Raw genomic sequence first — 18,329 nt, 5'->3', positions numbered from 1 at the left:
CAATAGACCTTTTTAATGTATAAAGATTGAATCTTTGAAAGAAAATGAGGGTTTTGAGTTTAACTAATTCGAGTTCCCAGTGAAATGTTGAAGAGTGTTTTAATGGCTAAGGATTAAATCTTTGAATGAACATACTTCAATCAAGGTACCCATTATGTCATTAGACGTTTTTAATGTATAAAGATTGAATCTTTGAAATAAAATGAGGGTTTTAACTTAAACTTATTCAAGTTTCTTTTGACGTCCCGAAGGGTGTTTTAATAAGTAAAGACTGAATCCTTGGATGAAAATGCCTCAATTATGGTACCTATTTTGTCACTAGAACATTATAATGTACAAAGATTAAATCTTTGATAGAAAATGTGAGTTTTGAGTTAAACTTATTCGTGTACCCCTTGACGTCACAAAGAGTGTTTTAATGAGTAAAATTGAATATTTAAATGAAATTACCTCAATCAAGGTACCTAATATGTCACTAGACCGTTTTACTATAGAAAGATTGAATTTTTGAAAAAAATGACTATTTTGAGTTTAACCTATTCGAGTTCCCTATGAAGTCGCGTAGAGTGTTTTAATGACTAAAGATTGAATCTTTAAACGAAAATACCTCAATCAAGGTACTGACTATGTCACTAGACCTTTTTAATGTATAGAGATTAAATCTTTGAAAGATAATGAGAGTTTTGAGTTAAACTTATTCGAATTCCCTTTAAAGTCACGAAGAGTGTTCTAAGGAGTAAAGATTGAAACTTTGAATGAAATCACCACAATAAAGGTACCTATTATGTTACTAGATCTTTTTAGGCGTTTTGAGTTTAACTTATTCGAGTTCCCTTTGACGTTACGAAGAGTGTTTTAATGAGTAACGATTTAATATTTGAATGAAAATACCTCAATCAAGGTACCTATCATGTCACTACACCATTTTAATGTATAAAGATTAAATTTTTGAAAGGAAATGAGAGTTTTAAGTTAAACCAATTCGAGTTCCCTTTGACATCACGATGAGTGTTTTAAAGAGTAAAATATTGCATCTTTCAATGAAAATATCTCAATCAAGGTACCCATTATGTCACTAGACCTTTTTTAATGTATAAAGATTGAATCTTCGGAAGAAAATTAGAGTTTTGTGTTTAACAAATTCAAGTTCCCTTCAACGCCACGAAAACTGTTTTAAAGAGTAAAGATAAATCTTTTAATGAAATTAACTCATTTACGGTACCTATTATGTCACTAGACCTTTTTAATGTATAAAGATTGAATCTACAAAAGAAAATTAGAGTTTCGAGTTTAACTTATTCGAGTTCCCTATGAAGTCCCGAAGAATGTTTTAATAACTAAAGATTGAATCTTTGAATGAAAATACCGTAATCAAGCTACCCATTATATCAAAAGATGTTTTTAATGTATAAAGATTGAATTTGTGAAAGAAAATAAGAGTTTTGAGTTAAACTTATTCAAGTTCCCTTTGACGTAACGAATTGTACTTTAATGAGTAAAGATTGAATCTTTGAATGAAATTACCTGAATCAAGGTACCTATTATGTCCTTTGACCTTTTTAATTTATAAAGATTGCATCTTTGAAAGAAAATGTGAGTTTGAGTTTAACTTATTCGAGTTCCCTATGCAGTCGCGAAGAGTGATTTAATGACTAAAGATTGAATCTTCGGACGAAAATACTCAATTAAAGTACCTATTATGTCACTAGACCATTTTAATCTATAAAGATTAAACCTTTGAAAGAAAATGAGAGTTTTCAGATAAACTTATTCGAGTTACCTTTAACATCACAAAGAGTGTTTTAATGAGTAAAGATGGAATCTTTGAATGAAATTACCTCAATCAAGGAACCTATTATGTCATTAGACCTTTTTAATGAATAAAGATTGAATCGTTGAAACAAAATGAGAATTTTGAGTTTAACCTATTCGATTTCCCTATGAAGTCGCGTAGAGTGTTTTAATGACTGAAGAAAGAATCTTCGAATCAAAATACATCAATCAAGGTACAAATTATGTCACTTGACCTTTTTAATTCATAAAGATTGAATCTTTGAAAGAAGATGAGAGTTTTAAGTTTAACTTATTCAAATTCCCTTTGCCGTCACGAAGAGTGTTTTAATGAGTAAATATTGAATTTTTGAATGAAATTACCTCAATTCAGGAACCTATTAAGTCACTTGACCTTTGGAATGTATAAAGTTTGAACTTTCAAGGAAAATGAGAGTTTTAAGTTTAACTTATTCGAGTTACCTACGAAGTCGCGTAGCTTGTTTTAACGGATAAAGATTGAATCTTTTAATGAAAATACCTCATTCAGGGTATCTATTATGTCATTATACCTTTTTAACGTATAAAGATTAAATCTTTGAAATAAAATGAGAGTTCTGAGTTAAACTTATTCGAGTTACCTTTCACATCGCGAAGAGTGTTTTAAGGAGTAAAGATAGAATCTTTGAATGAAATCTCCTCAATAAAGGTACGGATTGTGACACTAGACCTTTTAAATGTATAAAGATTGAATCTTTGAAAGAAAATGATAGTTTTGAGTTTAACCTATTCGAGTTTCTTATGAAGTCGCGTAGAGTGTTTTAAAAGTCTTAAGATTGAATCTTTGAACGAAAATACCTCAATCAAGGTACCTACTATGTCACTAGACTTTTTAATATATAAAGATTAAATCTTTGAAAGATAATAAGAGTTTTGAGTTAAACTTATTCGAATTCCCTTTAATGTCACGAAGAGTGTTCAAAGGAGTAAAGATTGATTCTTTGAATGAAATTACCATAATAAAAGTATCTATTATGTCACTAGATCTTTTTAAGAGTTTTAAGTTAAACTTTTTCGAGTTCCCTTTGACATTACGAATAGTGTTTTAATGAGTAACGATTGAATATTTGAATGAAAATTCCGCAATCAAGGTACCTATTATGTCACTAGAACATTTTAATGTATAAAGATTAAATTTTTGAAAGAAAATGTGAGTTTTGAGTTTAACTTATTCGAGTTCCCTTTGACGTCACGATGAGTGTTTTAATGAGTAAAATATTACATCTTTGAATGAAAATACCTCAATCAAGGTACCCATTATGTCTCTAGACCTTTTTTAATGTATAAAGATTTAATCTTTCGAAGAAAATTTGTGTTTTGTGTTCAACTTCTTCGAGTTTCCTTTGACATCGTGAAGAGCGTTTTAATAAATAAAGATTGAATCTTTTGAATGAAATTACCTCATTCACTGTACCTATTATGTCACTAGACCTTTTTAATGTATAGAGATTGAATGTGCGAAAGAAAATGATAGTTTTGAGTTTAACTTATTCGAGTTCCCTATGAAGTCCCAAAGAGTGTTTTAATGACTAAAGATTGAATCTTTGAATGAAAATACCTCAATCATGGTACCCATTATATCACTAGACGTTTTTAATGTATAAAGATTGAATCTTTGAAAGAAAATAAGAGTTTTGAGTTAAACTTATTCAAGTTCCCTTTGACGTCACGAAGAGTACTTTAATGAGTAACGATTTAATTTTTGAATGAAATTACCTGAATCAAGATACCTATTATGTCAATTGACCTTTTTAATTTATGAAGATTGCATCTTCGAAAAAAAATGTGAGTTTTCAGTTTAACTTATTTGAGTTCCCTATGTAGTCGCGAACAGTGTTTTAACGACTAAAGACTGAATCTTTGAACGAAAATACCTCAATCAAAGTACCCATTATATCACTAGACTATTTTAATGTATAAAGATTAAATCTTTGAAAGAAATTTAGAGTTTGCAGTTAAACTTATTCGAGTTACATTTGACATCACATAGAGTATTTTAATGAGTAAAGATGGAATCTTTGAATGAAATTACCTCAATCAAGGAACCTATTATGTCACTAGACTTTTTTAATGATTAAAGATTCAATGTTTGAGCAAAATGAGAATTTTGAGTTTAATTTATTCGATTTTCCTATGAAGTCGCGAAGAGTATTTTTATGACTAAAGAATGAATCTTTGAATCAAAATACCTCAATCAAGATAAAAATTATGTCACTTGACCTTTTTAATGCATAAAGATTGAATCTTTGAAAGAAGATTAGAGTTTCGAGTTCAACTTATTCGAGGTCCCTTTGACATCACGAAGAGTATTTTAATGAATAAAGATTGAATTTTGGAATGAAATTACCTCAATCCAGGAACCTATTAAGTCACTTGACCTTTTTAATGTATAAAGGTTGAATCTTTTAAAGAAAATGAGAGTTTTGAGTTTAACTTATTCAAGTTCTCTACGAAGTCGCATAGCGTGTTTTAATGGATTAAGATTGAAACTTTGAATGAAAATACCTCAATCATGGAATCTATGATGTCGCTAGACCTTTTTAACGTATAAAGATTAAATATTTTAAATAAAATAAGAGTTTTGAGTTTAACTTATTCGAGTTACATTTGACATCACGAAGAGTGTTTTAAAGAGTTAAAATAGAATCTTTAAATGAAATCTCCTTAATAAAGGTACCGATTGTATCATTAAACCTTTTTAATGTATAAAGATTAAATCTTTGAAAGGACTGACAGTTTTAAGTTAAAATTATTCGAGTTCCCTTTGACGTCCCGAAGAGTATGTTAATGAGTAAGATTGAATCTTTGAATGAAATTAACTCAATAAAGGTACCTATTATGTCACTAGACCATTTTAATGTATATAGATTAAATCTTTGAAGGAAAATGAGTATTTTAAGTAAAACTAATTCGAGTTCCCTTGGACTTCACGATGAGTGTTTTAACGAGCAAATATTGAATCTTTGAATGAAATTATCTCAATCAAGGTACATATTATGGCAATAGACTTTTTTAATGTATAAAGATTGAATCTTTGAAAGAAAATGAGAGTTTTGAGTTTAACTTATTCGAGTTCCCAATGAAGTGTCGAAGAGTGTTTTAATGACTAAGGATTGAATCTTTCAATGAAAATACTTTAATCAAGGCACCCATTGTGTCACTAGATGTTTTTAATATATAAAGAATGAATCTTTGAAATAAAATGAGAGTTTTAACTTAAACTTATTCAAGTTCCCTTTGACGTCCCGAAGGGTGTTTTAATAAGTAAAGATTGAATCTTCGGATGAAAATGCCTCAATTAAGGTACCTATTTTGTCACTAGAACATTTTAATGTATAAAGATTAAATCTTTGATAGAAAATGTGAGTTTTGAGTTAAACTTATTCATATTCCCCTTGATGTCACGAAAAGTGTTTTTATGAGTAAATTTGAATCTTTGAACGAAATTGCCTCAATTAAGGTACCTGCTATGTCACTAGACCATTTTAATGTATAAAGATTAAATCTTTGAAATAAAATGATAGTTTTGAGTTTAACCTATTCGAGTTCCCTATGAAGTCGCGTAGATTGTTTTAATGACTAAAGATTGAATCTTTGACTGAAAATATCCTAATCAAAGTACCTACTATGTCACTAGACCTTTTTAATGTATAAAGATTAAATCTTTGAAAGATAATGAGAGTTTTGATATAAACTTATACGAATTCCCTTTAAGGTCACGAACAGTGTTCTAAGGAGTAAAGATTGAATCTTTGAATGAAATTATCACAATAAAGGTACCAATTATGTCTCTAGATCTTTTTAAGAGTTTTGAGTGAAACTTATTCGAGTTCCCGTTGACGTCACGAAGACTATTTTAATGAGTAACGTTTGAATATTTGAATAAAAATATCTCAATCAAGGTACCTTTTATGTCACTAGACCATTTTAATGTATAAAGATTAAATCTTTGAAAGAAAATGAGAGTTTTGAGTTAAACCTAATTGAGTTCTCTTTGACGTTACGATGAGTGTTTTAATGAGTAAAATATTGCATCTTTCAATGAAAATACCTCAATCAAAGTTCCCATTATGTCACTAGACCATTTTTAATGTATAAAGATTGAATCTTTGGAAGAAAATTATAGTTTTGTGTTCAGCTTATTCGAGTTCCCTTTGACATCACGAAGAGTGTTTTAATGAGTTAAGATTGAATCTTTGCATGAAATCCGTACCTATTATGTCACTAGACCTTTTTGATCTATAAAGATTGAATCTACGAAAGAAAATGAGAGTTTTGAGATTAACTTATTCGAGTTCCCTATAAAGTCCTGAAGAGTGTTTTAATAACTAATGATTGAATCTTTGAATGAAAATAAGAGTTTTGAGTTAAACTTATTTAAGTTTCCATTGACGTCACGAAGAGTACTTTAATGAGTAAAGATTATATTTTTGAATGAAATTACCTGAATCAAGATACCTATTATGTTACTTGACCTTTTTAATTTATAAAGATTGCATCTTTGAAAGAAAATGTGAGTTTTGAGTTTAACTTATTCGAGTTCCCTATGCAGTCGCGAAGAGTGTTTTAATGACTAAAGATTGAATCTTTGGACGAAAATACCTCAATCATGGTATCTATTATGTCACTAGACCTTTTTAACGCATAAAGATTAAATCTTTGAAATAAAATGAGAGTTTTGAGTAAACCTATTCGAGTTACTTTTGACATCACGAAGAGTGTTTTAAGGAGTAAAGATAAAATCTTTGAATGAAATCTCTTCAAGGTACCTATTAAGTCACTTGACATTTTTAATGTATAAAGATTGAATTTTTGAAATAAAATGAGTGTTTTGACTTAAACTTATTCAAGTTCCCTTTACTGTCCCGAAGGGTGTTTTAATGTGTAAAGACTGAATCCTTAGATGAAAATGCCTCAATTAAGGTACCTATTTTATCACTAGAATATTTTAATGTATAAAGATTAAATCTTTTATAGAAAATGAGAGTTTTGAGTTAAACTTATTCGTGTTCACCTTGACGTCACGAAGAGTGTTTTAATGAGTAAAATTGAATCATTGAACGAAATTACCTCAATCAAGGAACCTTCTATGTCACTAGACCGTTCTAATATATTAAGATTGAATTTTTAAAAGAAAATGATAGTTTTGAGTTTAACCTATTCGAGTTACCTATGAAGTCGCATAGAGTCTTTTAATGACTAAAGATTGAATCTTTAAATGAAAATGCCTCTATCGAGGTACCTACTTTGTCACCAGCTCTTTTTAATATAAAAAGATTAAATATTTGAAAGATAATAAGAGTATTGAGTTAAACTTATTCAAATTCCTTTTAAGGTCACGAAGAGTGTCCTAAGGAGTAAAGATTGATCTTTGAATGAAATTACCACAATAGGTACCTATTACGTCACTAGATCTTTTTAAGAGTTTTGAGATAAACTTATTCGAGTTCCCTTTGATGTTACGAAGAGTGTTTTAATGAGTAACGATTGAATATTTGAATGGAAATACCTCAATCAAGGTACCTATTATGTCACTAGACCATTTTAATGTATAAAGATTAATCCTTGAAAGAAAATGAGCGTTTTGAGTTAAACCTATTCGAGTTCCCATTGACGTCACGATGAGTGTTTTAGTGAGTAAAGATTGAATCTTTGAATGAAATTATCTCAATCAAGGTACCTATTGTGTTAATAGACCTTTTTGATGTATAAAGATTGAATCTTTGAAAGAAAATGAGAGTTTTGAGTTTAACTTATTCGAGTTCCCAATGACGTGTTGAAGAGTGTTTTCATCTATGGATTGAATCTTTGACAGAAAATACTTCAATCAAGGTACCCATTATGTCACTAGACGTTTTTAATGTATAAGATGAGAGTTTTGACTTAAACTTATTCAAGTTACATTTGACGTCCCGAAGGGTGTTTTAATGAGTAAAGATTGAATCATTTAATGAAAATTCCTCAATTAAGGTACCTATTATGTTTCTAAAATATTTTAGTGTATAAAGATTAAATGTTGGAAAGATAATGAGAGTTTTGAGTTAACTTATTCGAATTCCTTTTAAAGTCACGAAGAGTGTTCTAAGGAGTAAAGATTGAATCTCTGAATAAATTTACCACAACAAAGGTACCTATTATGTCACTAGATCTTTTTAAGAGTTTTAAGTTAAACTTATTCGAGTACCCTTTGACGTTACGAAGAGTGTTTTAATGAGTAACAATTGAATATTTGAATGAAAATACCTCAATCAAGGTAACTATTATGTCATTAGACCATTTTAACGTATAAAGATTAATCTTTGAAAGAAAATGAGAGTTTTGAATTAAACCTATTCGAGTTCCCATTGACGTCACGATGAGTGATTTAATGAGTAAAGATTGAATTTTGGAATGAAATTATCTCAATCCAGGTACCAATTAAGTCACTTGACCATTTTAATGTATAAAGATTGAATCTTTTAAAGAAAATGAGAGTTTTGAGTTTAACTTATTCGTGTTCCCCACGAAGTCGCGTAGTGTGTTTTAATGGATAAAGATTGAATCTTTGAATGAAAATACCTCAATCATGGTATCTATTATGTCACTAGACCTTTTTAACATATTAAGATTAAATCTTTGAAATAAAATGAAAGTTTTGAGTTAAACTTATTCGAATTACTTTTGACATCATGAATAGTATTTTAAGAAGTTAAGATAGAATCTTTGAATGAAATCTCCTCAATAAAGGTACTGATTGTGTTAGGAGACCTTTTTAATGTATAAACATTGAATCTTTAAAAGAAAATGAGAGTTTTGAGTAAAACTTATTCGAATTCCCTTTAACGTCCCGAAGAGTATGTTAATGTGTAAGATTGAATTTTTGAATGAAATTAACTCAATAAAGGTACCTATCTTGTCACTAGAATATTTTAATGAATAAAGATTAAATATTTGATAGAAAATGAGAGTTTTGAGTTAAACTTATTCGTGTTCCCCTTGACATCATGGAGAGTGTTTTAATGAATAAAATTGAATCTTTGAATGAAATTACCTCAATCAGGGTACCTACTATGTCACTAGACCATTCTAATATATAAAGATTGAATCTTGGAAACAAAATAATAGTTTTGAGTTTAACCTATTCGAGTTACCTATGAAGTCTTGTAGAATGTTTTATTGACTAAAAATTGAATCTTTGAATGAAAATACCTCTATCAAGGTACCTACTATGTCACTAGAGCTTTTTAATGTATAGAGATTAAATCTTTGAAAGATAATGAGAGTTTTCAGTTAAAATTATTTGAATTCCCTTTAAAATCACGAAGAGTGTTCTAAGGAGTAAAGATTGAATCTTTGAATGAATATACCTCAATTAATGTACCCATTATGTCACTAGACCTTTTTTAACGTATAAAGATTGAATCATTGGAAGAAAATTAGTGTTTTATGTTCATCTTATTCGAGTTCCCTTTGACAATGAGTAAAAGTGAATCTTTGAATGAAATTAGCTCATTCACGGTACCTATTAAGTAACTAGACCTTTTTAATGTATAAAGATTGAATCTATGAAAGAAAATGAGAGTTTTGAGTTTTACTTATTCGAGTTCCCTATGAAGTTCCAAAGTTTGTTTTAATGACTAAAGATTGAATCATTGAATGAAAATACCTCAATCAAGGTACCCATTATATCACTAGACGTTTATAATATATAAAGATTGAATCTTTGAAAGAAAATAAGAGTTTTGAGTTAAACTTATTCAAGTTCCCTTTGAAGTCACGAAGAGTACTGTCACACCCCAACCCAATCTACACTATTTAATAAATTGAACAAATTGTAATGTATCCAACCATCTGCATTAACCTCATTCAACATGACATCATCATTGCTCAGAGTACCTGCTTAATAGTTTACAATTTAAAACAAAATATCTAGGCCTGTTATGTAAATTCTGACATACTAAAACATTAACGACAAGTTACACTATTAAATTCTATTACAATATTTACATCTTAAACAAAGGATGTTCTATTGTTCTTTTCGCCATTCCCACTCAAGATTCTAGACCTGGCTGTAGCGACCCAACCTTGTACCTGAAAATTAGATATGGAAGGAGTGAGCTTAAAGCCCAGTGAATGCAACACTACTACATCAGAATAATATAAACAAATATTATCTGCTAACTTCAATTTAACTTTATAAGATATAACTTCCAACATTACAGGCATTTAAAAAATATAGTACTCTCCTTCTAGGCCAGAGTATGGACCTTATTTAAATATAATACTCTCCTTCTTGGCTAGAATATGGATCTTATTTAATGTAGTACTCTCTTTCCAGGCCAGAGTATGGACCTTATATAATATATTACTCTCCTTCCAGGCCAGAGTATGGACCTTATACAATATATTCAAGTTATATATATATGCGTCTTCATATCACATAACAACTTCAATACTTCAATTTAACACATTCAAGTGTAAAACTTTCAGTGAGTACACTCACCTTGGCCACTTCCTAAATTATTCATTTATCCTTTGGTATTGTTGAAATTGTCTGCTCCTTCTCTTTGCCTGAACAAAATTGAAATCACATCCCACCCATTTCTAAAGAAAAATAAATCACAATTATCACTTTCATTATCAATCTCAAACTTATACAAAATTATAGCTAAAATTCTAATCACATCCTTAATACAACTTCTCAATTCCATCATTCCCTCCTACTATTCATTACTAAATTTCATATTTGAATTAGATCAGATAAGCATATAATAGCAACACCTCTCATAACTATGTTATACTTGTTTTTACAAGAATTTAATAATAATCTTCACTTCCAAAATAAATTTCTAATAAAAATATGAACAAAGTTGTCATCACCATTATTTATATAAAATCTCAACCTAACAGTTTAAAGAGTAACAATTATATTAATTCATACAATTTAAGAATTAAACTTTCAATTGAGAAACTTCCTACCTTCAGTATCTACAATTTCCTTCCTTCTCTTTCTTTCCTCTCTCTACCCATACGAAATCCTTCTCTTCTTTTGCTTTTCTCCTCTTTTATGTTTTTCTCTCTTTCTCTCACATGAATTTCTCTCTCTCTCTTTTTTTTTTTTTTTTTTTTTTTTTCATTTGTAAAATCCGTAAAACTAGAAGGTTTCAAAAGTAAGCTTCCCTATTTTCTTTATACCACGTGTCACTTCAATGTTCCTTTTGTTTTTTCCTTTTTTGTGACTCATCTGTGCTAGTTACTAACAGCTTCTAAAGGAAACTTGTAAAATTTATTATATCTAGACATACAGGTGTAGGTGTGATATGCTTTAAACTTGTTCTAGCAGTTTACTCCTACACATATATATCTGTACTATATATTTGGTCAACTACAAAGCTAACTTAAGCTTTATCATAATAATATAATTTAAAATTATTCTTCTAACCATCACACCACTTCCACCACGCACTAGTTTCAGCCAAACCCATACACTTAGTAAACATACCCACTTCATTTATTTTAATTATTCTTATTTCTTCCATTAGTTACCAGAAACTGTATCAACTTTTTAATTGATACCACACACATGAATATAACAATATATAAAATTACTTCTAGATACCACGTACCACAAAATTTGTGAGCAGTTCTCATACTTAAAAATTAAAATAAAAATGAATTTTCTTATTTTATTTTCCAATGCAATTAAATATAAGTATTTAAGCTCAAATAAATATTAAGAAGCTCATAATGATAATTAAAGAGCTAATAAAATTCAGGATATGACAATCTACCCCTCTTAAAATAAATTTCGTCCTCGAAATTAAATTGCATGAAACATACCGAACAAGTGAGGATATTGTATTCTCATAACTTCTTCACTTTCCCAAGTCGCTTCTTCAACCGTATGACTCCTCCATAAAACTTTTACCAGTAGTATAAATTTATTTCGAAGCACTTGTTCCTGGTGATCCAAAATCTGTACCTGTTCCTCTACATAAGTTAAATTCTCCTTCAACTCTATTGGTTTCATAACTAAAACGTGAGATGGATTCAATATATACTTCCGAAGCATAGACACATGGAAGACGTCATGTAATCTTGATAATTCTTCTGGTAATTCCAACTGATACGCCACTGCTCCTATCCGTTCCAGAATTTTGTAAGGTCCAATGTACCTGGGACTTAATTTACCCTTCTTCCCAAATCTCATAATACCTTTCCAAGGAGAAATACAAAGAAAAACAAAATCACCAACTTCAAATTCCAAATCTCTTCTTTTTCGCACATCAACATAACTTTTCTATCTATCTTGTGCTATTTTCATACGTTGCTGAATTACCCTCACTTTTTCTGTTGTAAGTTCAATCAATTCTGGACCAAATAACTTTTTTTCACCCTCTTCACCCCAACACAATGGAGTTCTACATTTTTTCCCATACAAAGCTTCATACGGTGCCATCCCAATAGTAGACTGATAACTATTATTATAGGCAAATTCAATCAACGGTAAATAATCATCCCAACTACCTTTGAAATCCAGCACACAAGCTCTCAACATATCTTCCAAAATCTGAATAGTTCGTTCTGACTACCCATCTATCTGCGGGTGAAAAGCTGTACTGAACTTTAAAGAAGTTTTCATGGCTTCATGCAAACAACACCAACATCTCGAAGTGACCTTCGGATCTCTGTCACAGACAATAGAAACTGGAGCCCCATACAAACATATGATTTCATCAATATACAAACGAGCATATTCCTTTGTAGAATAAGTAGTTTTCACTGCCAGAAAATGAGCTGATTTCATCAACCTATCAACTATCACCCAAATGGAGTCATGTCCCCGTTTTGATCTGGGAAGTCCCGTAACAAAATCCATGGTTATATGCTCCTATTTCCACTGTGGAACTGGTAACGGCTGCAACAACCCCGCTGGTTTCTAATGTTCAGCTTTCACTCGTTGACATACCATACACTTTGCTACAAATTCTGCAATTTCTCGCTTCATATTGTTCCACCAATAGTATTTCTTCAAATCTCTGTACACTTTAGTACTCCCCGGATGCATAGCATATATAGAATTGTGGGCTTCATCTAAAATATCTTTCTTCAAAGAAACATTATTTGGAACACAAATTCGACTTTTAAAATACAAAGTCCCATCATCCCTAACTGTAAATTCAGTTTGCATACCTTCTTGAGCTTCTCTTCTTTTCTTATCCAGGAATGCATCATGAATTTGCAACTCTTTAATTCGATTTAGCAGCAAAGGTCTCACCGTAACATATGCAAACAATGCTCCTTTATTAGTAACTGTTAATTCAACTCCCATCAATCTCAACTCCATAATATTTGCCACCCGTGCACACTGTACACAAGATAGTCTCCCTGAAGATTTTCTACTCAAAGCATCTGCTACTACATTGGCTTTTCCAGGATGATGGTGAATATTACAATCATAATCTTTGATTAACTCCATCCAACGTATTTGTCTCAAATTTAAGTCTTTCTGTGTAAACAAATACTTCAAACTCTGATGATCAGTGAATATTTCACAAATTTCACCATCTAGATAATGCCTCCACAATTTTAAAGTAAAAACAATAGTAGCTAACTCCAAGTCATGTGTAGGATAATTCAATTCATGATTCTTCAATTGTCTAGAAGCATATGCAATTACCTTGCCATTTTGCATCAAAACACAACCCAAGCACTAATGTGAAGCATCAGAATAAATCACAAAACCTTCACCACCACACGGAATAGTTAACACTGGGGCTGACGTTAACTTTTTCTTCAATTCTTCAAAACTTCTTTGGCATTCTTCACTCCACACAAACTTTACTTCCTTTTGGGTCAGCTTCGTTAATGGCAGTGCAATACTAGAAAACCCTTGAATGAACCTTCTATAATAACCTGCCAATCCCAGAAAACTTCTGACTTCTGTCACATTAGTAGGCTTTTTTCCATTTCACCACTGCTTCTACTTTTGATGGGTCAACATAAATACCATCCCCAGATACGACATGCCCCAAAAATACAACTTTATTAAGCCAAACCTCACATTTGCTGAACTTAGCAAAAAGTTATTTCTCCCGTAAAATCTGTAGCACAATTCTTAAATGATTTTCATGTTCATCCACACTTCGAGAATATATCAAAATATCATCAATGAAGACAATAACAAATGAGTCAATATACGGATGAAATACTCGATTCATTAAATCCATAAACACCGCTGGAGCATTGGTTAACCCAAAAGGCATTACCAAAAACTCATATTGGCCATATCGAGTTCGAAAAGCAGTTTTAGAGATGTCACTATCCTTTACTTTCAACTGATGATATCCTGACCTCAAGTCAATCTTAGAAAACACCTTCGCCCCTTGCAACTGATCAAACAGATCATCAATTCGTGGCAATGGATACTTGTTCCTGATGGTTACTTTATTTAACTGTCTGTAGTCAATACACAACCGCATAGTACTATCCTTCTTCTTAACAAATAACACTGGTGCACCCTACGGTGAAATACTAGGTCGAATGAAGCCCTTATCCAGTAAATCTTTCAACTGTATCTTCAACTCTTTCAATTCTGTCGGTGCCATTTGATACGGAGCAATAGAAATTGGAGCTGTTCCTGGTACCAACTCAATGGTAAAATCTACCTCCCTTCCACTGGCAACCCCGATAATTCTTCTGGAAACACATCTATGAATTCCCGTACCACTGGTACATTTTCAAGTGTCACCTCTTTATTTTCAATATCAACCACATAAGCCAAGTAACCCTGACACCCTTTCTTCAACAACTTTCTGGTTTGTATAGCTGAGATAAGACAGTTTGGAATAACATTTCTTTCTCCGGTAAATCTGAATTCTGGCTCTCCTAGTATCTGAAATATAACTTCTTTCCGAAAATAGTCTATTGAAGCATGATACGCAGATAGCCAATTCATACCCAAAATGATATCAAAGTCTGGTATACCCAATGGTATCAAATTTACCTTTAACTCTCTATCCCCCAATTGTAATACACAATATCTATACTCATTTGCAACCACTACCACTTCCCCCATTGGTGTAGAAATAAGAAATTTACTATCTAATGATGAAAGTGGTCTACCCAAATGCATAGCAATAGATGATGCAACAAATAAATGGGTTGAACCAGGATCAATAAGCACAGTAACATTTCTATCCAAAATAGAAAGTGTACCTGTCACCACTTCTAGTGTTGCTTGAGCATCCTGAAGTGTCATAGCAAACACTCTTCCCTGGGCTTGCGAACCACTTGTAGCATCCCTACCTCCTCTTGACGAGCTCCCTTGTGCAAAACCTTTACCAGAACTAGCAACCCACTGAGGTCACTCCTATCAACATAGGACAATCTCTCTTCCGATGACCCAGCTGATGGCAATGATAACACTCTTCTGCTTTCAACACAGGACAATCTTTCTTCTGGTGACCTTTCCTTCCACACTGAAAACACCCCCTGCCAGTACGACGTCCTCCAAAGCTACCTTGTTGTACAGATTGTTGTGCGGAAAACCCTTGACCTCTTCCAATACCTGACATCTGCCTTTGATATTCACTACCCCTTCCCCTTCCATACCGCGACCTTTGACTTTTCTGACTTGAAATTCCTTTACTCCCTCTTGATTGTGATGGCTCAGATCTATTTCTTTTGTATTCTTCCCTTCTTTCTTGCAATTCTTTCACATCCCTTTCGGCAATCATGGCTTTATTCACAAGTCTGTTGTAATATGTTTCCTTAAACACTGAAACTCTGGATTTAATAGCCGCCTCTAAACCATCCTGAAATTTTGTACATTTATCTTCTTCATTCTGTACAAACTTGGGTGCAAACCTCGATAAAGCTGTAAAGTTCACTTCAGAATCAACTACAGACATTCTATCTTGTTTTAGGAGAACAAACTCCAGTTCATTCTCTTTTCTATAAATTGGAGGAAAATATTTCTCATAAAAAGCTTTAACAAATAGATTCCAGAATATCACCTCTTTCTCTCCTGGAGTGAGCAATAAATGTTTTGTCGTGTCCCACCAATAACTAGCTTCATTTTTTAACATAAATGTAGCTAAGTTTACCTTCTGGTCTTCTGCTGCACCCATCACTGCAAATATTGATTCCATTCTTCTTACCCACCCCTCAGCTTCTTCTGGTTTGGTAGTACCTGAAAATTCTGGGGGTGTTAACTTGATAAACCTCTCATAATCTCAATCTTTCTTTCCTTTCAGTTGTCTTTCCTGCCTTTCTTGTATCATCATTTGACTTACCATAAGCTGTTTGTTTTATTCTACCAAGTCTGTTATCGCCTTCTTCATTTTCTGCATACCAGTTAAGTACTCCTGTTCTCTTTTCATATCACCCTGAATAGGTTGTTCCACTTCAGCCTCAATAGGAACACAAGAGGCTTCTTCCTCGATTCTATGATAACCACTTCCTCTTTCCATTACTTTTTATCTGCAATGAATCTCAAATATAATAGCATATATATATGATACATAATCACCACATATATTTGTTAGTATAAAATCAAGTCAAAGAAATGATTGTACTACACACTTCCTACTGTCACTGCCACTCTAGACTCGTATTACCTCTAGAACCTATAAAACCTAAGCTCTGATACCAAAAGTTGTCACACCCCAACCCAATTTACACTATTTAATAAATTGAACAAATTGGAATGTATCCAACCATCTGCATTAACCTCATTCAACATGACATCATCATACATTAGAGTACTTGCTTAACAGTTTACAATTTAAAACAAAATATCTAGGCTTGTTATGCAAATTCTGACAAACTAAAACATTAACGACAAGTTACACTATTAAATTCTATTACAATATTTACATCTTAAACAAAGGATGTTCTATTGTTCTTTTCCCCATTCCCACTCAAGATTCTAGACCTAGCAGTAGCGACCCAACCTTGTACCGGAAAATTAGATATGGAATGAGTGAGCTTAAAGCCCAGTGAATGCAACACTACTACATCAGAATAATATAAACAAATATTATCTGCTAACTTCAATTTAACTTTATAAGATATAACTTCCAACTTTACAAGCATTTAAAAAATATAGTACTCTCCTTCTAGGCCAGAGTATAGACCTTATTTAAATATAATACTCTCCTTCTTAGCCAGAGTATGGATCTTATTTAATGTAGTACTCTCCTTCTAGGTCAGAGTATGGACCTTATATAATATATTACTCTCCTTCTAGGTCAGAGTATGGACCTTATATAATATATTCAAGTTATATATCTATGCGTCTTCATATCACATAACAACTTCAATACTTCAATTTAACACATTCAAGTGTAAAACTTTCAGTGAGTACACTCACCTTGGCCACTTCCCAAATTATTCACTTATCCTTTGGTATTGTTGAAATTGTCTACTCCTTCTCTTTGCCTGAACAAAATTGAAATCACATCTCACCCATTCCTAAAGAAAAATAAATCACAATTATCACTTTCATTATCAATCTCAAACTTATACAAAATTACAGCTAAAATTCTAATCACATCCTTCATACAACTTCTCAATTCCATTCATATTTGAATTAGTTCAAATAAGCATATAATTGCAATTTATACAACACCTCTCATAACTATGTTACACTTGTTTTTACAAGAATTTAATAATAATCTTCACTTCCAAAATAAATTTCTAATATAAATATGAACAAAGTTGTCATCACCATTATTTATATAAAATCTCAACCTAACAGTTTAAAGAGTAACAACTATATTAATTCATACAATTTAAGAATTAAAATTTCAATTGTGAAACTTCCTACCTTCAGTATCTACAATTTCCTTCCTTCTCTTTCTTTCCTCTCTCTACCCATACGAAATCCTTCTCTTCTTTTGCTTTTCTCCTCTTTTCTGTTTTTCTCTCTTTCTCTCACACGAATTTCTCTTTCTTTTTTTTTTTTTTTTCATTTGTAAAATCCATAAAACTAGAAGGTTTCAAAAGTAAGCTTCACTATTTTCTTTATACCACGTGTCACTTCAATGTTCCTTTTGTTTTTCCTTTTTCGTGACTCATCTGTGCTAGTTACTAATAGCTTCTAAAGGAAACTTGTAGAATTTATTATATCCTGACATACAGGTGTAGGTGTGATATGCTTTAAACTTGTTCCAGCAGTTTACTCCTACACATATGTATCTGTACTATATATTTGGTCAACTACAAAGCTTATGTGATAAGCTTTATCATAATAATATAATTTAAAATTATTCTTCTAACCATCACACCACTTCCACCACGCACTAGTTTCAGCCAAACCCATACACTTAGTATACATACCCACTTCATTTATTTTAATTATTCTTATTTCTTCCATTAGTTACCATAAACTGTAGCAACTTTTTAATTGATACCACACACATGAATATAACAATATATAAAATTACTTCTATATACCACGTACCACGAAATTTGTGAACAATTCTCATACTTAAAAATAAAAATAAAAATGAATT

The 18,329-nt window shown here is 31.4% G+C and overlaps 2 protein-coding genes across 2 annotated transcripts; both read right to left on the bottom strand.

Annotated features, from left to right (window-relative positions):
* Window positions 1–11,629: 11,629 nt before the first annotated feature.
* On the bottom strand, window positions 11,630–12,268 carry LOC132277372 (uncharacterized). The gene is made up of 2 exons (XM_059779233.1): window positions 12,136–12,268; window positions 11,630–12,024 (listed from the first exon to the last, which is right to left on the bottom strand). Exons 1-2 carry the CDS (start codon window positions 12,266–12,268, stop codon window positions 11,630–11,632), a joined length of 528 nt encoding a protein of 175 aa, XP_059635216.1.
* A 2,890-nt stretch (window positions 12,269–15,158) lies between these two features.
* LOC132277370 (uncharacterized) lies at window positions 15,159–16,283 on the bottom strand. The gene is made up of 2 exons (XM_059779232.1): window positions 16,166–16,283; window positions 15,159–16,003 (listed from the first exon to the last, which is right to left on the bottom strand). The coding sequence occupies exons 1-2, from the start codon at window positions 16,281–16,283 to the stop codon at window positions 15,159–15,161; spliced, it is 963 nt and encodes a 320-aa protein (XP_059635215.1).
* Between the last annotated feature and the right edge of the window lie 2,046 nt (window positions 16,284–18,329).

Source organism: Cornus florida, unplaced genomic scaffold (genome assembly GCF_030987335.1).
Source record: "Cornus florida cultivar Cherokee Brave unplaced genomic scaffold, ASM3098733v1 CherokeeBrave_3.0.0_Hap2_Chr10, whole genome shotgun sequence".
Taxonomy (NCBI): domain Eukaryota; kingdom Viridiplantae; phylum Streptophyta; class Magnoliopsida; order Cornales; family Cornaceae; genus Cornus; species Cornus florida.
This window is presented reverse-complemented; position numbering and strand designations above follow the sequence as displayed.